Raw genomic sequence first — 22,670 nt, forward strand, 5'->3', positions numbered from 1 at the left:
GTGATGCTGTAGGGAGATGATGATAGGGTGTATGGTGCGTGGAAGATGCTTGGTGAAGCTGTGGCGAAGCTGTTGATTCAACCTTTTTTTTCCCGACTTTCGCTTGGAATTTTGTAGCCTCAATTTTGCCCACCTTTTTCTTATACAGCACGCGCATAAACTGTCCCATAATTTTACATGTCACCATACATCACTCTAATGCTCAATAGCTATAAGTTGTATTGCCACACTGTCTGATATTGTCTGAAAGCCCTGCTTCTTCTCTCCAAGACTGTGTAATTGATATTGACATTGACTAAAAAAATTGTGCTATGAAGAAGAGCCGATTTTTTTTTTAATTGTGGGACAGTTTATGGAGCACTCCTCGAGAACACCTTAGTACTATGTATTCCCTCCTTTGGCCTTAAGAACCACCTTGATGTGGTCTGGCATGCTCTCTATTAGCATCCTACATGTCTCTGGAGTGATTGCTGTCCATTCAGCTTCATATCTCTTGAGCAGTTCATCCCTGGACTTTGCAATTGTACTATACCATGAAAGTCACATTTTGAGATGGTGCCAGAGGTGTTCAATCAGGTTCAAGTCCAGCAACTGCACCAGCCATTGCATAACCTTAATGCTATTGCTTTCCAACCATGTTATTGTCTTCTTTGATGTGTGTTTTGGGTCATTGTCTTGCTGAAACATGATGTCAGTGTATGCATGCTGAAGCCACAAATCTGAGATTGTTTTCACAAGCTTGTCATTCAAGATATCAATGTATTGGTCTGAATTCATTGAACCCAGCACCAAGTGCATACCTCCCACCCCTTCCCATGTCATACAGCCCCAGATCATGATGGAGCTGCTGCCAAACTTGACCATTGGCCTGACAAGCTTGCTGTTGAAGCTGGCATTCTTAATCCAACAGAACTGCTTACCATCTGGTCCAAAGAAGTTGATCTTTGTCTCATCAGACCATACCACATTCTTCCAATCCTCAACAGTCATGTCCTTGTGCTCATTAGCAAATTTGAAATGGGCTTTGTAATGTCTCTTGAGTAGCTTCAGTTTTTTCACTAACCTTCATGCTTTGTAATGACAGTAATGAAGTGCTTTTCTTACTGTGGTTGGGCATGCTTTGATTTGAAACATCTCCTGCAGTGCATGACATGCTTTCCTGACTGTAGAGGTTGAATTGAGCTCGAAATAGTGATCCAGGAAGCAAACATGATGAGGCTGGAGTTTTCTTGACTGGGCCCCCTTTGACTTTGGAATATCAGCAGAGGTGCTTTTGCTGATGTGATTCACAGTAGACTTGCTCATACCAAGTTGCTCAGCAACTGAATGGGTAGATTCCCCATTTTAGATGTGAAAGAGTGCCAATTGGTGCCTCTCTGGGGTGGTTTTTGGCATGATGGTATAGATATGATGGTGTCAGACTGGAAGTGCTGCCAGATCACTCACAGTCATCTGATTGAGCTGAAACTTTCCATGTCACTACTTTCAATGTGTATGAAGGTGCCCACCAAGTTACATTGCAAGTTTCATTGTAGTCAAAAGCCCACAAGGTCAGGAATGGAGTGGTGTTGCTATTTGGGAGCATGCTCCATAAACTGTCCCACAATAAAAAAATAAAATTGGCTCTTCTTCATAGCACAATTTTTTTTAGTCAATGTCAATATCAATTACACAGTCTTGGAGAGAAGAAGCAGGGCTTTCAGACAATATCAGACAGTGTGGCAATACAACTTATAGCTATTGAGCATTAGAGTGATGTATGGTGACATGTAAAATTATGGGACAGTTTATGCGCATGCTGTATATTTTTTATTTTGTAAATAATCGGATGTTGAAGAAATGGAGTTGAAGATGCATCGGCATCCTAACATGAATCACGTGGTCGGTGGAGCACAAGCGAGACACCAGTGAGTCAGAGCTGCATGTCAACATGCATTAATATGCATGTGGGATATATAAGTACTTCAACCATAACACTCAGGAGATGGCAATGCTCAGGAGGTGACAACACAGGGGTGCAGCACGTGACTGGCGTGCACATCTGAGCTTGCGCGCACGCGCCCACCTTCCACATCCCTCGTCGCACTGACTTTGTCAGTGCTCTGTCTCATCATGCTTCCCTCTTCTCCATCATCTCTCTCTTGTCGCAGGTGTAGCCATAGTGCACAACCTTGCTCCCTTTTGTGTTCTCGCCTTCCTGGGCCTTGACGATGGCCCAGCAGCAGGCTTGTACACACTGCAGCAAGTCCTTTCCGCCCAACCATTTCCTTGGCAAGCGCAACTGTGCCTGTCAATGCTGTGCAGCTTGTCGCGGTGTTCAGCCTGTTTTGCTCCTTGCTGAGGCTATACCGGCCCCGAGTTTCCAGCCACAGGCAACTACTCCAGCTTCATCGCCACCACCACCTTCTCCTGTCCTGGCAGCACCGGCCCAAGCACCCTCTGCGCCTGTGCCGTTGACTGTTGAACATGTCCCTCAGCGCGACGTTACCACTGACATTGATGCCCTGCATGCCCGCCTCGACGCTCAGGCCAATTTTTCCTCCCAGCTCGCTGGCTCTGTCTCAGAGATCTGACAGCTGATCTTATCCCTTCGTCAAGACCAGGCCCAGCTGACTGGCTCAGCCAGTTCCTCTCGTCCTGTTCCATCAGCACCAACAGTGACTCCAGCACAGCTGCCACAGGCCTCTACGCCCTCATCGTCATCACCTGCCGGTGAGTTACAGCTTCATCGCCTGTTCCCTTGGATCTCTCCTGAAGTCGCTCAGTTGGTCTATGACAACCGTCTTCCACCTCACAACCTTGGCAAGCTTCGTCGTGCCAGCAAGTCTCGTGCTGAGCCTGACACCGCCTCTGGCATCTTAGTCAATGGCATCCGAGTCCAGCCAGCCCTCCCTTCATCCGACACACCGGACGTCAAGAGGTTCCTGCGCCAAATCCCAGATGTGTGCACCTTCGCTCAGGCTTGGACAGCCTACACGGCCCTCCGTTGCGCCAGCACCAGCGATTCCGACCTCTGTGCCAGCCTCAGTTCTTTCCTCGTAGCAGTCATTGACCACGATACCAGGTGGCACTGGCCGGCCATAGCTGAGTACGTCCTCACTGTCTGTGAGCATCGTTTTGGCTATGCTTCAGCCGGTGACTGGGCCATCGACGATCTCAGTGCTTGGCAGAAAGCCCTGGGAGGCATACCCCACCATGACGTGTCGACCTCCAAATCACCAGCCAAGCCTTCAACAGCAGCATCTTCCACCGATGTCCCAGCCTCATCGTCCACCAAGTGCCAGCACCATGACCTCAGCGGGCAGGTCTGCTTCCGTTGGAACTCCACTGGCTGTCCCGACGGCTCTCAGTGCCCATGCCAGCACATGTGCAAAACCTGTAAAGGTCCTCACCCTCGCACCTCATGCACCAATCCATCGGCCGCCATCAAGAAACAGCAGCATTAGTTGCCTGACATCCTCCTCTTCATCTCTGTGACAGACTCAGGTCCAGCGCGTCTCTCCTGATGACGACACTATGTCTCTGCGACAGACTCAGGTCCAGCATCCCTCTAGGTCTCCGTGACAGACTCAGGTCCAGCTTGTCGACACTGTCGTCGACGACATGTCTCCGCGACAGACTCAGGTCCGGCATCTCACCTCGGTCCCGGCAGCCCTCGATGTTCCATCAGCTGACTGGTGTCTTTCACTTCTGTTCGACCTGCGCCAGCATCTTCCTCCCGTCTGCCCCAACACCACACTCGAGCTTGATGCATTTGACCCCACCACGTCACCTGCCCGCATCGGCTCCATGCAGCTCCAGTTGCCGGCGTGGGAGCGCCTTCTTCTGGACTACCCAGACAAGTGCTACTGCATGCAGATGGCTGGCATGATTCAACATGGCTGTCTCCTTGGCTATGATGGCCCTCTCTGTCAGGCCAATCACCGCATTGCCAACCTGCCCATCGATGCCGACGGCCATGCTCACCTTCGCCATGAGATTACCACTCGCCTCGCTGAGGGTCGGCTCACTGTGGTACCGGCCACCTCAGCCCTCGTCGAGTCACCGATTGGTGTCATTCCCAAGCCTCGCTCTGTCAAGCTCCGCACCATCCACCACCTATCCCACCCCCAGCACCCAGCATCCTTGGCTCTTTCATCGGTCAATGCCAGCATCAATCCTTCCTTCGTCCGCATCCAGTACGAGTCCGTCCACCAGCTCGTCGACTTTGTGCGGTCCAACCCTAACTGCCTCCTCTGGAAAGGTGATCTAGAGGACGCTTTTTGCCACGTTGTGATGGCAGAGTCTGATGCATACCTTCTCAGTTTCCAGTATGACGGCGTCTGCTACTGCGAGAATGCCCTCACCTTTGGTGGCAGCAGCTCGCCATTCCTGTTCAACCTGGTGGCCGAGTTCCTCCATTGGGTCGTTGCCTCTTGCCTGCCCAACACGTGGCCAGTCAACCACTACCTGGATGACACCTTTGGCACCGTTCCGGCCGAGGCTGCCCACCTGGCCCTCCTTCCGGTCCACACCCTAGCCCTGGCCTCCACTGCCCTTGGCCTCCGCCTGTTGGTCAAAAAGACTTTCACCAACCTCACGCACCTCGAGGTCCTTGGCATCGACATCGACTCTGCAGCTCAAACCGTTGGCATTACTTCGGAATGTCGGGCACACATCCTCTCTCAGTGCCACCACCTCCTTAGCCGCAGCACTGCAGACCTTCTCGACATGCAGCATATCACCGGCCTCCTGCAGTTTGTGTCACAGGTTTTCCTGTGCAGCAAGGCTTTCCTGCGCCGCCTTTACAGCTGTACTCACCGCCGGCACTCTGCTGGTTGCTGGCGCATACCCAGACCGGCCCTTGCCAAGCTCGCCTGGTGGGTCACCATGCTGGAATCCTGGTCTGGCACGAGTGTCCTCTCCCCTTCTCCCTTGGTGGTTGCCCATGTGTGGACTGATGCCTGCCCTCGCAGCTATGGCGCCCACTTGGGACTGGCTGCCGACACCATGGCTGTCTTCTTGCATGAGGTCCCGCGCCGACACTGCAAGAAGAACATCCAGTTCTTGGAGGCCTTGGCCGTCCTGGAAGTGCTCCATCTCTTTGCTCCCCTCTGGTCATCTCCTTTGATGGTGGTTGTCCACGTTGACAATGAGAACATCGAGCACGGTCTCCGTTCCGGCAGCTCACACGACCCACTCACGCAGAAGCTGCTTCGGGAGATCTTTGGGTTCTGCTTCACCCACAACTTCACTCTACACCCTGTGCGTGTCTCGACCGCTGACAATGTTCTTGCTGACCTTCTTTCCCGTCGCCAGTTCCGTCACATCCAGCAGTCCTTTCTGCAGGCATACAGCCAGTTGTCCTTCCGCCAGGGACACATCGACCAGCCGGCCAACCCCCTCCCACCTTCGCATCCAGCATGGGGATCACTTTGGTGGCAGCTACCTTGCTCTGGAATGGCCTTGCGCCCAGCACTCGAGACCGTGCTGGTGGTACCGTCACCGCTTTCCGAACCTTCTGCGCCTGGCACTTTGGTGCCAACATTGCTTGTCTGCCTGCCACCAGTGTCCAGCTCCTCGAGTGGCTTGGCAGCATGTCCTCCACCAGCCGTTCATACCACTCCACCAAGCACGAGCTCAGCCACCTCCACTCCCACCACGTCGACCTTGGCCTCAGCCTGGCCGGCTTTGAGTGTGGCCATCTCGAGTGGGCTCTGTGCGGCTACAAGCATGTCCACGGTGCTCGGTGCACCGGCGCCAAGCTCCCCATCACGTTGCCCCTCCTTCGCTGCCTTGTCGCTGCTGTCGATACCTTTGGCGACCTCTCTGCGCGCGATCGTGCCATGTTCAAGGTGGCATTCACCCTCTCCTTTGCCTGTTTCCTGCGCTCGGGTGAGGTCGTCTGGGACCGGCACACCGACCCAGCCATCGTCCTTCGTGTTGGCAGTGTCAAATTGGCCGCCGACCACGCTGTCGTCACCTTGCCGGCATCCAAGATGGACCCCTTCTGCCTCGGCGTCAAGGTCGTCGCCCCTCTTGTCGGTGGCCCGGAATGCCCAATCACCCACCTTTGCTGCCTGCTCTCTGGTCATCCCTCTTCTGCCCCCCTCTTTGGCCTCGGCCCGTCTGGGGCAGACCCCCTCCCGTGCTCGTCATTCATTGCTGTCCTTCAGCATGCCATCGCCTTCACTGGCCTGGCACCGTCAGCCTATGCCAGCCATTCCTTTCGACGTGGCACCGCCACGTGGGCGGCCCACCTTGGCGCCAGCCCCAAGACCATCCAGTGCCTCGGCCATTGGAATTCTGACTGTTTCCGGCACTATGTTGACTGCTCTGCCGGCGAACGCCGTGACCTCTCCGTTGCTGCCCTCTTCAGCATTCATGATGGCCCCCTCGTCCCCGACAGCACCTCGTGGCAAGATGTGGGGGCCACCTAGCCCATCGTTGGGCCCAGCCTTGTTGAGAGCACTGTCTGCTGCACAGGCGCCTCGACTCTCAGTTGGTGGGCCGGGAGCCTCAGAGCCAGCATGCTTCGCCGCTGACCTGCAATCAAACCCTTTCTTGCATCTGTCGGCCGTGTGAGCATGAGCTGGGATGCAGCACGTGACTGGCGTGCACATCTGAGCTTGCGCACACGTGCCCACCTTCCACATCATCCACATCCCTCATTGCACTGACTTCGTCAGTGCTCTGTCTCATCATGCTTCCCTCTTCTCCATCATCTCTCTCTTGTCGCAGGCGTAGCCATAGTGCACAACCTTGCTCCCTTTTGTGACCCGCCCATTCCCTCCCTTGTTTGTTTCGCTTGTTTTGCGCTCATCCGGCCCTGTACGGCGGGCCAGGAGCCTCAGAGCCAGCACGCTTCGCCGCTGACCCGCAATCAAACCCTTTCTCGCATCTGTCGGCCGTGTGAGCATGAGCTGGGATGATATGAAGAATAGTTCATTATGATCTAGTATGGGCTAAGGGTAACAATCAAGTATATATATGTTCACGTTGTAGCACCCATCAATTAAAATAATAATAACCATTATATGCCTGATCAGTTGAGCTTGCTAGTAGCTCCTAACAGTCATGTTTTACCTGTAATCTTCAACTGATTAAGAGTCTGATGCTCTACCAACTGAGCTAGCTGGGATCATTGATAACATGGTACAAGAAACCGAAGCTCAAGCCATAGCAAGCAAGGCCAAAGGAGGAAGAAAGGGCAAGGCAATGCAACTGCATGTTGCTGATAATGAGGCCACCAATGAGTCAGACACCAAGGTGATCGATGACAATGCTGATGAAGAAACTGACTCTGACTCAGACCATGACAATGATGGCAAGCAATACAACTTTCATACCCTAGCAAAGCTACTTGAGCCAGTTCCAAGACTCACATCACACAACTATTATAGTTGGAGCACCCATATCAAGTCCTTCCTATGATGTGTCCCCCATGCTATGAAGCATCTTGATGGAGTGTATGACAAGAAACATCCCAAGTGGAACTGCATGTTCAATGATGCCTTAACAAATGCACTATGCAGTACCATCGACACCACTGGAGAGTTCAACATAAATTACTTGATTCTTGACATCATCAGGGAACATCATACATTCCATAATGTATGGAAGAAGATTGAAAATGGACTCACCAATGAGGCTACTGCCATATCTCGTCATATTGCATTGATCGCTCAGCTAGGAGAACTCAGGATGTACAACTCAGATGTATGAAAGCTCATCCAAGAAATAAGAACCATCCAAACAGAGAGTAGCTTACTGGGAAAGCCATTTGCTGATGACACCCTGTTTTCTAATCTACAAAAGTGCACCATCTGACACCCAATGTACAAAGAAACTGTTGCTACCATAAGCCAGCTTAGTTTCAGTGCCCTTGCCACTGCCCTTGCCACTGCCCTATCCATCTGGCAATCAGCGATCGAGAACAACCCCGTGTCAGGGGTCTCGCGCCTGAAACCCAGGTCGGTCTGTCGAGATACTCAGTGACTATCAAACTGTGTGACAGCTATTGTCTCAGTATCGGTCTTGATGAGCTAGTCATTCAGCAACTATCAAGTTGTGCAATGACAGTGGGTGGTGTTCATTGTATATACTATCATAGGTTTTGGCTGACCTCTGTGGACACTCCATTCAGGGGTAGCTCGGCATGAGTAATATCAATATGTAGGTTGTGATGACACCAAGGACTGGTGTGAGTGTTGATGATGATGAGGTTGATGGTGTTGGTGATAAGGTTGGTGGTGTCAACATGAGTGTCCAGTGTGTTGACTGATGCTTGAGGTGATCCCTGGACCGCAGTGGACTACTGCCTTTGGTTCTATCTTGATCTGGACTGCTAACCTGCTATGGGGCACCTTTGGGCGTCAGGTAGTGGTGATACAACACACACACTATGATGAGGAGCAACCTTGATAGATTGCTGCTATGCTGACTGAAAACTAATGAGTACTTATGTTTCTAAAGTATTGACTAGTTGTATGGTGAGTAGAGTGGATGAGGATCCACTCGACCTTTGATGATGAGAAAGCATGGTTATATACCTCTTCACAGCATCGCCAGCGATGCTGCTCCTGCTCTCTCTCCAGAGAGTACCTTCTTCATCGAGTACTGTTCAGGGGCCTCTCCTGCTTGGCACCCCTGTGCCTCTTGAGCTGTGTCGACTCCTTTGACACTGCTCCTCCTCCTTGCTATCCTGCTGCTTGTTTGGCACCCCTGTGCCTCCTGAGTGGTGTCGACTCCTTCAACACTGCTCCTCCTCCTCAGGACCTGCTTGCCAGTGTCCTATACACTGCTCCTTCTCCTTTGACCAGTGATGGTTCCTTTGACTCTTGTCTCTTGAGCCCCTGAGTGGTAACCATCTGCATGCTCCTTGAGCTTGGTCCTCTTTGTGGCTGTGCCTGCTCCTTGAGCTTGGTCCTCCTCGTGGCTGTGCCTGGCCCTCCTCGCATATGGCTCGGTCCTCCTTTGCATGTGAGTCCGTAGGAGTCCATGGTCTCCATGGAGACTGCACTACGACCATGCTCTCTACTGGTATCGACTAGGTCCCTTCGATACCTGTGCTCCTTCCATATGAATCAGTGACCCTCCTGCTTCTTGAGCATCTAGGCCCATGACAGTGTCCAGCTTTGGTGTGGGTCGCCTCGTTTTCCAATTCTTGTGGTTGATATAAACCATGTCGCCAACCTTGAATTCGATATCTTTGTGCTTTCGATTGTACTGTTCCACAGTTCGACGTTGTGCTTCCCTAATTTGCTCTTGAAGGTACTTGCAATGCTCCTTGCCATTGAGCAAGTACTCAGAACGTTCAGGGTCGTTTACCCCTAGGTGTTGAGGGATATCAGGATGGGCCTTAGGATTCCATCTGTAACATGCAAAGGATGGTGAGACACCAATGCTGTTGTGTATGGTATTGTTGTACACAAATGCTGCAGTGTCAAGCAAGCCAGCCCAGTTGTTCTGTTCATAGTTGCAGTACATATGAAGGTACTGCTCTACTACTTGGTTGACCCTTTCTGTTTGCCCATCCATTTGAGGATGATAAGCAGTGCTGAGCGAGTGTTTCATACCCATTTGATCAGCAAATGCTTTCCATGCTCCTGAGATAAACTGCCTGCCTCAGTCTGAGACCATGTGATCTGGGTAACCGAAGTGTCTAACCAGATAACCCCATAGTAGCACAGCAGTCTGTTTTGTTGTGACCATTTTGTATGTAGGGGCCAGAATAGCAAACTTGGTCAATCTGTCAATGATGACCAGGATTGAATCGTATCCCTTTGAGGGTGGTAATCCTTCAATGAAATCCAAGGATATAGAGCCCCATGGCCTTTCTGGGGTAGTGAGTGGCTGCAGCAAGCCATATGGGCAATGGTGAGGAGCCTTGTATCTGGCACACACTTGGCAACTTGCGACATAATCAGCAATCCAGGCTGACATGTTTGGCCACCAATAGTGTCATTGGGCCGACTTAATGGTAGCATCTCATCCCACATGTCCAGCTGTGATGCCATCATGACATTGAGACATGACCATGAATCATAAGTGTTCTACAGACAACAACTGTCCATCAACTTCTTTGGCACTTCACGAATGACAGTCATTGGTCTTCCCTGGCATTGTTACCTTGGGGATAACCAACCATCCGCCACTATACCATAAGTTGTCTCTGATCTCGAATGGCTTCCTTAGATGAATCTCCTGAAGCTCGGGATCCAGAGGCTGGAAGATTCTGGCCAGATCTTTGATTCCTTTCATGGCTATAGACTCCATCGTGAGGACAGGAGCCACTAATACGGAATCATCACCTGAGCATGCAGTTAGAACCAATTCTGCTGAAATCAGTAATATCATGCTTGCTATTACATTTTTGGCTGGGATCTGCTGCAACTTGCTTCTTGCTGCAATTTCGTTTTCGACCTGTTCAAACACCCAGGGGGGCAATAGTTGTGGAACATTATGCTCCTGCTCTTTACCGACCGGCTGCATATCAGCTCGTCTGGTGAGAGCATCGGGTTCGCCACCCTTGTCTCCTGGTCGATATTGTAGCACAAAGTCGAAATCTGCTAACAATACTGCCCATCTTGCTTGTCTGCCAGTGATACAATGTTGCAACTTGAAGTACTTGAGCACTTCGTGATCTGTGAGAATGACTAACTGATTTGGAAGTCCTGCTAGCATGTGTCGCCACTGAGTGAGGCAGGCAACCACTGCTAGGAGCTCCTTGTCATGGATCTCGTAGTTTTTCTCAGCCAATGACATCTTCCTTGAATAAAATGCTACCAGGTGCCAACATCCTTTGTGCTCTTGCTTGAGCACTCCAGCGATGGCAAAGTCGCTTGCATCTGTTTCCAGCCTTGTAGGAAGGTGGTAATTGAAGTGTCGAAGTACTCCAGCTGTTGTGAATGCTTGGATGAGTTTGTGGAAAGCTTGTCGAGCTTCTTCTGGCAACTCAAACTTCTTGAAATGTTCAGTTGGTTTTACCAGTGATGTTAGTGGCTTGGCGATTTGAGCAAAGTGAGTGATGAATCGCCTGTAGAAATTGGCAAAGCCAAGGAATCTTTGGATATCATGGATTGATTCTGGCATTGGCCACTCCTTGACTGTCTGTACTTTCTCAGGATCCATCTCTACCCCTGTGGGTTTGATCATGTACCCTAGAAACTCTACTGCTGTGGTGTGGAACTCACACTTTGACAGTTTAGCAAACAGCCGATTGTTTCTCAAATGGGTGAGAACTTCAGTGACATGTCATACATGTGCTTCCTCCATGTCACTGAAGATGAGGAAGTTGTCCAAGTATACAACAACATATACTCCAATGATGTCTCAGAAGATGACATTGATGAATGATTGGAAATGAGCTGGTGCATTTGCTAGCCTGAATGGCATCACAAGGTACTCATATAGTCCCAATTGTGTACCAAATGCTGTTTTCCAATCATCTCCTTTCACAATGCGAATGAGGTTGTATGCTGCTCAGAGATCTAGTTTGGAATAGATCTTTGCCTTTCGGAGCAGGAACAGTTGCTCCTCGATGAGGGGCAATGGAGCCCTGTTCTTGACAGTAATCTCATTGAGTCCCCAATAGTCCACACAAAGTCTGAGACCTCTGTCTTTCTTAGGTACAAAGAGCACAGGTGACCTTGCTGGACTCTTCGATGGTCATATGAACCCCTTCGTGAGGTTCTCATCCAGATACTTCCTCAATTCAGACATTTCTTTAGGCCCCTTGAGATACAACAGGCCTTGAGGCAGTCGACTTCCTTCCATTAGTTCAAGGTGGAGATCATGTTCAGTATGCTGGGGGAGCCTGTCTGCTTCCACCTCGTCGAACACATCATGAAGGTGTTGGTATGGCTTTGGTATATCTGCTGCCATCACCTTCTTCTCAATCTCAACCTCCATCTCTACTCCTTTGTCAGTGCCAGTAGGAACAAAACTGAAGGCCAGGAGTGATGAGGGTGGTACTTCCAATAACATGAACCCTATGGGTCCATCCTCTAAAGCTGCCTGAAGTAAGTGCTTTGCTGAGATGAACTTGTTTCCATGCATGGTTGGTTGTGCCATTTTTTCTTCGTAGGAGCCCATTGCCACAGATCTCGTTGAAATCAGTGATAAGCTATCTCTTATGGCGAGCTCCTGTTTTTGCTTGCCTGTTGTGGCAGCTTTCATTGAATTCTGTGACAGTTCCACTACTATGACCAATTTCGACAGTTTTGATTGTAAACCCCTAGTTGCAGTGGCTTCAGGGGGTTGTTTTTGGTCCTGAGACTTGAACTCTAGTTGGCCTGTGTCCCATTGTATGGTGGGCTTGAGCCTTCTGAGCTTGGTGAATCCCAATATAAGGTTGTAGTCAGCAGTATCGGCTACTGATACTTCAACTACACCTAGGCTGTGCTTGCCAATAACCACCTGTACGGTTGCAGCACTATTGATAATGAGCTGGTGTCCAGTGACACCATGAATCGATCTTGTTTTTGAGGGTTTTGTTGGTATTAAGTACTTACTGATAAAGGAATCTAAAACTATGGACAAGCCAGTGCCGGTGTCAGTGAGTATATGAGCAGGATGGTCTTGGACTGTTCCTGTAAGCTCTAATACTGCTTTTCCTTTGCTGGTGGAGAAACATATTTGGCAATCTTGATATATACACAATGATGGCAAGGAGGTTTGTAGAGCCATGCACACCATCAGTGCATTGCCCCACTGTCGTTTCCCTCATTGTTGTCATCTTGGGGTTCTTCATGATTAGCGTCATTAGGAATTTGGTATTGACTGAAGTCTAGGTCATCAGGGTCACTCGTTTCAGCGCTGCCTGTATGCCCATCCCCTGAGTCGGTGGCCCCTTCTTCGAAGGGGTCTTCTGTGGTTACCATGACCCTTGGGCCCAAAGGTCGTGGTCCCAGAGGATCTGCCTTCTTGCTTGGACAGTCTCTGGCCCAATGTCCAACACCTTTGCAGATATGGCAAGTGCTATTGCCTGGTACTGTGGGGCCTCCTTGTTTCGGGCCCAGTACATATTGCTGAGGTAGCAGCCGATTGGTTGGTCTGCTCAGGCTTCCTGCTGTTATTGGTGCTGGCATACAAGCAGAGTTTCTTTGTGCTGGTTGCTGAACAGGGAATGAACTCTGAGTGGGTGGCGTTGGTTGGATTCCTGGGTTCAATCGTGGAGGAGCAGCGTGTCATGGGCCTGGATGCTCAAGAAGCAGGAGGGTCATGGGTTCATATGGAAGGAGCACAGGTATCGAAGACCTAGTCGACACCAGTAGAGAGCATGGTCATAGTGCAGTCTCCATGGAGGCCATGGACTCCTATGGACTCACATGCAAAGGAGGGCCAAGCACAGCCACGAGGAGGACCAAGCTCAAGGAGCAGGCACAGCCACGAGGAGGACCAAGCTCAAGGAGCAGGCACAGCCACGAAGAGGACCAAGCTCAAGGAGCATGCAGATGGTTACCACTCAGGGGCTCGAGAGACAAGAGCCAAAGGAACTGTCACTGATCAAAGGAGGAGGAGCAGTGTCAAAGGAGTCGACACCAGGTCATGAGGAGGAGGAGCAGTGTCGAAGGAGTCGACACAGCTCAAGAGGCACAGGGGTGCCAAGCAGGAGAGGCCCCTGAGCAGTACTCGATGAAGAAGGTACTCTCTGGAGAGAGAGCAGGAGCAGCATCGCTGGCGATGCTGAGAAGAGGTATATAACCATGCTTTCTCATCAATAGGTCGAGTGGATCCTCATCCACTCTACTCACCATACAACTAGTCAATACTTTAGAAACACAAGTACTCATTAGTTACAGTCAGCATAGCAGCAATCTATCAAGGTTGCTCCTCATCGTAGTGTGTGTGTTGTATCACCACTACCTGACGTCCGAAGGCGCCCATAGCAGGTTAGCGGTCCGGATATAGATAGAACCGAAGGCAGTAGTCCACTGCGGTCCGGGGATCACTTCAAAGCATCAAGTCAACACACTGGACACTCGTGTTGACGCCACCAACCTTATCACCAACACCATCAACCTCATTATCATTGACATCACCAACCTTATCATCAACACCATCAACCTCATTATCATCGACATCACCAATCTCATCACCAACACCATCAACCTCAACATCATCAACACCCACACCAGACCTTGGTGTCATCATAACATTGATATTGATCATGCCGAGCTACCCCTGAACGGAGTGTCCACAGAGGTCAGCCGAAACCTACGATAGTATATACAATGAACGCCACCTGCTGTCACTGCACAACTTGATAGTCACCGATACCGAGACAATAGCTGTCACACAGTTTGATAGTCACCGAGTATCTCGACAGACCGACCTGGGTTTCAGGCGCGAGACCCCTGACACAGCGCTTGGGTGCCTAGCAGAGGACTGCTGTAGCAGCATCCTCTGTCAGTCGATATCTTCGACCTCTCAGTACCATCCCCACCTCTTTGCAGGTGGGTTATGCTCGAACTTTTCTTGCAGACTACATGTGAGACTGCCTCTGAACAAGTCAATGATGAGTTCGTTATCAACCAGATTGACTTGTCCTTCCAAGTCTCTGAAACATTCCACATGGTGCATGGTGGCACCAGGTGCATCACTAGTGAGTTTGAGAGCCAACAGCTTGTTGTAGGCTTCCATTCTAGCATTCTGGGGATTGAATTGTTCCGACAGCCGCTCTGTAAAGTAGTGACAGTCATTGAATAACCTTCCTTCACATGCCCTGTCAATTCAGAGCTTGGAGGTCCACCACTCCTGTGCATTCCCTTCCAATTGAGAGCCCATGTGGTTGATCATTCTTGTTTGCTCATATACCTGGTTAAACTTAAACCAGGCTTTGGCTTCGAGAATGAATATCTCCACATCTCATGGATTAAACTTAGGAAAGGGTGTGGCAATTGGCTTTGATCGAGAGAGATCCACCAATACACTAGGATCCTCCTCCAAGTATGGGACATAAGGTTCCATCCTAGTCCTACTATACAGATCCTCCCTGGGTTTGTAGTACCTTGGCCCAGTGGGCAATGCATACTTTTTGTAATTAACATCGTCTTGCTCATCTACAGCAGTGAATGAGACCAATTGTCTTGGTTGTGATGCTGGTGTAGGAGTCTGAGGGTCTCCTAGCATGGATTCATCTCCTCCTGCTTGATCTTCTGATTGCGAGAACTCAATCGTCTCTTCTCCACTTAGGTGAGCACAGCAAAGTCGCTCTTCTTGTTGGCCTTGCCTGGTGAGCTCAAGTTGGGTTTCCAATAGTGCTAGAAGCCGGTTGAGCTTATCATTGAGGCCTTGGTCCATCATCGTGATCATGGGGTGCTGCTTGAATGATCCACTCTAATGTCAGGGGTCACACACCTGAAACCTGAGATCAGTAGTAGTATCAGTACTATCACCGATTCTGTCAAGTTATGCAACAGCACTAATGGTATTACAATTCCTAGTGAAATATGTGACAGAACCATCTCTGCTGCTTTTCTCGTTGGAATCCATAGTTGTATTGATGTTATGACAGATTTCGACTGACCACTGTGGACACTCCATCCAGAGGTAGCTCAGCATGATCAAACTACAATATGACTCTAAGTGAACTTGATGTTGACACCAATGGTCTGGTGTGAGTATGGATTGATGATGCTGACATGAGTGTCCAGTGTGTCAACTAATGCTTGAAGTGATCCCTGGACTGCAGTGGACGACTGCCTTTGGTTCTATCGATATCCGGACTGCTGGTTTGCTAGAACCGCCTTCGGATGTCAGGAAACGGTGATACAACACATGCACTTCGATGAGGAGCAATCTATTGATTGCAACTTATGCTGACTGAAAACTAATGAGTACTTATGTTTCTAAAGTATTGACTAGTTGTATGGTGAGTAGAGTGGATGAGGATCCACTCAACCATTTGTGACAAGAAGGTATGACTATATATCTCTTCGCAGCGTCGCCAGCGACACTGCTCCTGCTCTCTCTCTCTCCAGAGAGTACCCTCTTCGTTGAGTATGGTACAGGGATCCCCAAGGAGGCCCCTCCTCCATATCACGCCTTGTCCCTCCTGTCTTTCGTGAGCTGTGTCATCTTCATCGACACTGCTCCTCCTCTGCAGGTTCCTTTCACTGGTGTCCTTTACACAGCTCTCCTTCCTTTGACCAGCAACAGTTCTCTTTTACTCCTGTCCTGTGGGCCCCTGAGTGGTAACCGACTGCGTGTCACTGAGCTCAGTCCCTCTTGCATGTGAATCGTCATATGGACATCCTTACTACCGATCTCTGTGGAATCTGCCACATGATCTCGCTTGCTGCAGATTCTGGTGGGATTCGTGATATCGATGATGCTTGTGCCGATTTCGCTGCGATCTGCCATAGAGCTGATTCTACTGCCGATCTCAGTGAACTCTGTCGCAGCTCCTACGATCTACCCAATTCCACGATTCCTGCACTACCTTCATATCATTTCGGCCTTCCCTCGCTCTGCGCAGCTTAGGCCCGTGACAACACCAAGGTCTGGTGTGAGTGTTGATAATGATGAGGTTGATGGTGTCGGTGATAAGGTTGGTGAGTGTTGTTGGTAATGAGGTTGATGGTGTTTGGTGATAAGGTTGGTGACATCAACACGAGTGTCCAGTGTGTTGACTTGATGCTTGAAGTGATCCCCGGACCACAGTGGACTACTGCCTTTGGTTCTATCTATATCTGGACCACTGGTTTGCTATGAACTGCCTTCGGATGTCAGGTAGTGGTGATACAACACATGCACTACAATGAGGAGCAACCTTGATAGATTGCTACTATGCTGACTGAAACTAATATATACTTATGCTGAAGTGATACCTAGTTATGATGTGTGTAGAGTGGATGAGGATCCACTCGACCTTTGATGATGAGAAAGTATGGTTATATACCTCTTCACAGCATCGCCAGCGACACTGCTCCTGCTCTCTCTCTCCAGAGAGTACCTTCTTCATCGAGTACTGTTCAGAGGGCCTCTCCTGCTTGCTTGGCACCCCTGTGCCTCTTGAGCTGTGTCGACTCCTTCGACACTGCTCCTCCTTGTCATGGGAATGGATGCGCAGAGGCCAGAAGATCCGTCAAATTCATATGAAGGGAGCGCAGGGATCAAGGGATTGGGTGGATCATGGGATTTGAGATGGACTTCACTGAGATCAGTAGTAGTGCCAGTCCTATGACAGATCTCACTGAGATCAGCAAAAGGAAGGATAGTACTATGATGACAAGATTGGCACGAGAGAGGATGGTACTATGGATCACACCGAGATCGGTGATAGAAGAAAGGGTATGGTGGATTCCGCCAGGACCAGTAGTAGGAAAGATCCTATCACAGATTCTGTGGAGATCAGTGGTAAGGATGATAGTGTGGCGAAGCTTCACATGCAAGTAGTGGGACCAAGTGCTGCCAAGAGGGGACCTAGCTCAGGAGCATGCAGCTGGTTACCACTCAGGGGCACACAAGATAGGAATAAAGGGGGTCCATTGCCAGTCCAAGGGAGGAGAGCAGTGTAAGAGAAACCAGCGAGAAAGACATAAAGAGGAGGAGCAGTGTTGATGGAGTTGGCACAGCTCAGGAAAGACAGATGGACGGTGCAATGAGGAGGAGGAGCCTCATTGGAGACTCCTGTGAGGTACTCGATGCAGAAGGTACTCTCTGGAGAGAGAGCAGAAGCAGTGATGCGGGCGACACTGCGAAGAGGTATAAAAGCCACACCTTATCGTCACTAATGGTCGAGTGGATTCTCATCCACTCTACTCATCAAACAAACTAGTATTACTTCAAAGCAATAAGTATCATTAGTTCACAGTCAGCATAGTAGTAATCAACAGATTGCTCCTCATCGAAGCGCATGTGTGGTATCACCATTTCCTGACATCCAAAGGTGGTTCTAGCAAACCAGCAGTCCGGATATCAATAGAACCGAAGGCAGTCATCCACTGCAGTCCAGGGATCTCTTCAAGCGTTAGTCAACACACTGGACACTCGTGTCGATGTCATCAATCCATACTCACACCAGACCATTGGTGTCAACATCAAGTTCACTTAGAGTCATATCATAGTTTGATCGTGCTGAGCTACCTCTGGATGGAGTGTCCACAGTGGTCAGTCGAAATCTGTCATAACATCAATACAACTATGGATTCCAACGAGAAAAGCAGCAGAGACAGTTCTGTCACATATTTCACTAGGAATCGTAATACCACTAGTGCTGTTGCATAACTCGACAGAATCGGTGGTAGTACTGATACTACTACTGATCTCAGGTTTCAGGTGCGCGACTGCTGACACTCCTCCTCAGGACCTGCTTGCCGGTTCCCTATACACTGCTCCTTCTCCTTTGACCAGTGACAGTTCCTTTGACTCTTGTCTCTTGAGCCCCTGAGTGGTAACCATCTGCATGCTCCTTGAGCTTGGTCCTCTTTGTGGCTGTGCCTGCTCCTTGAGCTTGGTCCTCCTTGTGGCTGTGCCTGGCCCTCCTTGCATATGGCTCAGTGCTCCTTTGCATGTGAGTCCATAGGAGTCCATGGTCTCCATGGAGACTGCACTATGACCATGCTCTCTACTGGTATTGACTAGATCTCTGATACCTGTGCTCCTTCCATATGAACCAGTGACCCTCCTGCTTCCTGAGCATTCAGGCCCATGACAACATGCTTATAACGTCACCCAGTCGTATGGAGGTAAGCTGCACAAAGGATGAGATAATGGCAAAATGGGGGACAGAGGATAAAGGACCTGTGAAGGAGTTCTTAGGCATAAGGATAGGTCAAGACAGGATATGGAGAAGAATGACACTTGACTTAATGGCTTACATTAAGGCTATGGTGAGAAAGTGGCTACAAACAACTGATCTGAAGTCATGGGTACCGATGCAGAGCCTAATGGGTGTTACAGGTGGCAACAAGTGCAACCCATTGGTAGCAAAACAGTACCAAGAATTAGTTGGACAGCTTTTATGGGTATCCAACACAGCACAGCCTGACATATCATTCACCATAGGAACACTAGCAAGATACATGTTGAGCCCAACAAGCAATGCATGGAAGGCAGCATTACATTTGGTGATGTACCTAAACCAAACTAGCAAATATAAGTTACTTTTCGGAGATGGAGTGAACAAACACTTGGGACAGCAAATCATTATGTATACTGATGCAAATTGGGCATCACACCCAATGAATGGACGAAGAAGCACATCAGGTGGAGTAACATACATGTATGGATGCCCAGTTAGCTGGAGGTCACATGTTCAAAAGTGTGTGGCATTGTCAGCAGTTGAGGCTGAATTTGTAGCTGCCTCAGAGGCAACGAGAGAGGCTCTCTTCTTCTCATACCTTCTCAGGGACCTGGGAGTTGAGGCCCATCCACTGATATCATGGACAAACAGTCAAGGATGTATCCAGGTAAGCAAGGACCCTGTCAAGCATTGGAAGTTGAAGCACATTGACACAAGGTACCACTTTGTCAGAGACCATGTTCAGGAAGGAGAAGTCAAAATCGATTTCATTGGGACAACAGACAATGTTGCAGATATCCTCACAAAGCCTTTAAAGGGCTTGGCCACATCTCAGATTGCATGCCTAATAGGGTTGATGATGCTGTCGAGGGGGGGGGAGTTGAAGATGTGTTGGCATGCTAACATGAATCACATGGTCTGCAGAGCACAAGCGAGACACCAGTGAGTCAGAGCTGCATGTCAACATGCATCAATATGCATGTGGGATATATAAGTACTTCAACCATAACACTCAGGAGATGGCAATGCTCAGGAGGTGACAACACAGGGGTGATATGAAGAATAGTTCATTATGATCTAGTATGGGCTAAGGGTAACAATCAAGTATATATATGTTCACATTGTAGCACCCATCAATTAAAATAATAATAACTGTTATATGCCTGATCAGTTGAGCTTGCTAGTAGCTCCTAACAGTCGCGTTTTACCTGTAATCTTCAACTAATGGCCGAGTTCCGAGCGCATAAAAAAGTTTCGGACTCGCACCCCATTCGAGTTCTTCGATGAACCAACTTTGATCATATCATCACTTCCAAGGTTGCACCAATGACAGACAAGGGGCCACATCAGCCCCTACAACATGTTCAACTTTCGGTCGATGAAGAAGGAGGCGACTGGGCCCTCTCAAGAGGATGCTCGCTTCGCTTCTTCCTCTAGCCACGATGAAGCTGCACCTTCATTGTCACAGCCGATCGACGGCGCAGAGAGCGCCTCTGGCTCGACACTGCCGCAGCCAGGCAGAGGTGCAATATCAAATCCAGCCAATGGAAGCGATGCCGGCTCCGGATCGTTCCTATCCAATATGATCGCCGACAATCCCATCTTCTCCGGCGGTCTTGGTCTCATGGTGTTCGGAGGAGCCATCGCAGCTTTACGCAGAGGGGTCAAAGTAGCAGCGTCAACAGCACAACGAAGGCTGTTGATATCGCTTGAAATTCCATCAAAGGACCGAGCGCATCCATGGTTCCTGCACTGGATGGCAGCACAGGCAAGAGCCCAGTCGATGCGGCAAAGAGGATTGCTAGGCAAGCAGAAGAAAGAGGGCCTCGTCGATTTTCTCGGGTTACGAGACCGCTCGGGTGAGCAGCGAAACTTGCCTGCGAAGGAAGAGAAAGCAGATGATCCCCTCGTTATTGCATCCAGCGGCTCTTCGGTCTCACCAGTCCGCATTCTCAGCCACGAGCTTTCGGTAGAGACAAACTATACCCCTCACGCATCTGCCTCCACACCGAATGCTCAAGCGGCAGAAAGAGGTTCAGCGCGGTTCTCGCTCGTCCCTGGTCCAGGAACACATTGGTTCCGGTATGGCGGTGTATGGATGCGTCTGACACGAGAACGAGATGGAAAGATGGTCGATCTCTCCACCGGAGCACCGTGGGAGACGGTTACTCTCACGACACTTTTCGCCTACGCTCATCTCTTCCCACAACTACTCGATGAAGCACGGCAGCTGGCACTCGCATCGACTGAAGGCAAGACAGTGATATACACCAGCTGGGGTCCGGAGTGGCGACCATTCGGACAGCCGCGCAGAACTCGAGAACTGGGAAGTGTAGTCCTCGGTAAAGGCAAAAAAGAGGCCATCGTTGGCGACGTCAAGCGGTTCCTCTCTCGTGATCGATGGTATGCTGAACGAGGTATTCCCTATCGACGAGGTTATTTGCTACATGGTGCGCCAGGAAGTGGCAAGTCTTCTTTCATCACTGCACTAGCCGGACATCTCGATTTCAACATCTGCCTTCTCAACCTCTCAGAACGTGGATTGACAGATGACAAGCTCAACCATCTCCTCTCCAACGCACCCGATCGATCTATTTTGCTGCTGGAAGACGTCGATGCAGCATTCCTCGGTCGACAACAGACTGCAGAGGAAGGATATCAAGCCTCGGTCACCTTCTCTGGCTTACTCAACGCACTGGATGGTGTAGCAAGTGGCGAAAGCAGGATTATCTTCATGACCACGAACCATATCGAGAAGCTAGACCGGGCGCTAATTCGACCTGGAAGAGTGGATATGATCGCTGAACTAGGAGATGCAGAGAGAGAACAAGTGGAGGAGCTTATGGTTCGATTCTACCGTACGACGATGCGGGAGGTGAAGATCAAACAAGCCGATATTCCAACCAGCGCTGTGGAGGCGGCGAAACCGCTTCTTGCTGCAGCGGCGACCGGTGGGATCGATGCAGCGGCCACAGGGGATGCGTATAAGACGTTTGAAGCCGTTCCCGGTTTGAGAGAGGCTGTGGAGGAGGCGGATCAGGAAGTTGATAAGCTCGCCGAAGATTTCGGAAGGAGGGTGGAGGAGGAAGCTGTGGCCAGGAGGGCTGCGTTGGGTCTTGGACCTGATGGAAGACAGCCTGACTACGAGAAAAGGGAGATGGAAGGAAGTGCGTCTGGTGCGCCAAGTACGACGCAGAGGGTCATTCGTCCAGCACCAGCCGCTTTGGGAGGTGTCAGCATGGCTGAGTTGCAGGGTCTCTTTATTCGGTTCCCCGATGATCCAAGGGCTGCTGTCGAGGCTTTTGTTGCTGAGAATGCTTCACGAAGACAAGCCGCTAGTGCCTAAAATCTCTCCACGATGTCACTACACTCTATTTCTGTGCCAGATCCTACTAGACTGCATTGTACTTGTACTTGGGGAAATCGAGTGGTAAGCGAGGCATCTCGCCTCGCTCCTTCGTAGCTTGTTCGAGGCTGTAAGGGTGTGCAACAAGGAAAGTTGAGGGATGCCCTGCTTCTCTCGTACGGGAGCCAGACGAAGCTGCCTTTCACTCGGATCTGCAACATCCTACTTTCGAAGCTTCCAGCTTAGACCCATCCATGTCCACAATAAAGTTAGCTCAAGTACACAGCCACAGCGGAATAGAGGATCCGAGGGATGGTAACAATGCGGGCTGCGCTCCTTCTGCCTTGATACTGATATCAACGCAGAAGGAGCGGCATGGGCTCTTTGAGAAGTCACAAAAATAGGCGGCTATCTTTTGTTAGAAACTGAAGTCGTTTCGGTCCCGATACTGGCGATCGGGGAGAGTCTAAGTACGATGTCACTGCTGTTATAGACAGAAACAAATATACTCAATTGACTGACGAACATGGTGAGGACCTAGTGTCCCCAGTTTGATATATATACAATTGTGAGATGCGTGCCGAACGTGGGAGT

At 50.0% G+C, this 22,670-nt stretch overlaps 2 protein-coding genes and 1 non-coding gene across 3 annotated transcripts; 2 read left to right on the forward strand and 1 right to left on the reverse strand.

Moving 5' to 3' along the window:
* Positions 1-2,210: 2,210 nt before the first annotated feature.
* Positions 2,211-6,419, forward strand: UHO2_06577 (uncharacterized protein; the record flags this gene model as incomplete). The annotated part of the gene is made up of 7 exons (XM_041554993.1): positions 2,211-2,229; positions 2,305-2,483; positions 2,577-3,305; positions 3,568-4,645; positions 4,791-4,863; positions 4,956-5,244; positions 5,337-6,419. The coding sequence occupies 7 exons, from the start codon at positions 2,211-2,213 to the stop codon at positions 6,417-6,419; spliced, it is 3,450 nt and encodes a 1,149-aa protein (XP_041410927.1).
* A 625-nt stretch (positions 6,420-7,044) lies between these two features.
* On the reverse strand, positions 7,045-7,120 carry tRNA-Pseudo(CTT). Its single transcript has one exon. It is a non-coding gene (tRNA).
* Positions 7,121-20,090: 12,970 nt separating this feature from the next.
* UHO2_06578 (related to BCS1 - mitochondrial protein of the AAA family of ATPases) lies at positions 20,091-22,076 on the forward strand (the record flags this gene model as incomplete). Its single annotated transcript, XM_041554994.1, has 1 exon — positions 20,091-22,076. The coding sequence occupies one exon, from the start codon at positions 20,091-20,093 to the stop codon at positions 22,074-22,076; it is 1,986 nt and encodes a 661-aa protein (XP_041410928.1).
* Positions 22,077-22,670: the final 594 nt, after the last annotated feature.

Source organism: Ustilago hordei (genome assembly GCF_900519145.1).
Source record: "Ustilago hordei strain Uho2 genome assembly, contig: UHO2_contig_19, whole genome shotgun sequence".
NCBI classification, from domain to species: Eukaryota; Fungi; Basidiomycota; class Ustilaginomycetes; order Ustilaginales; family Ustilaginaceae; genus Ustilago; species Ustilago hordei.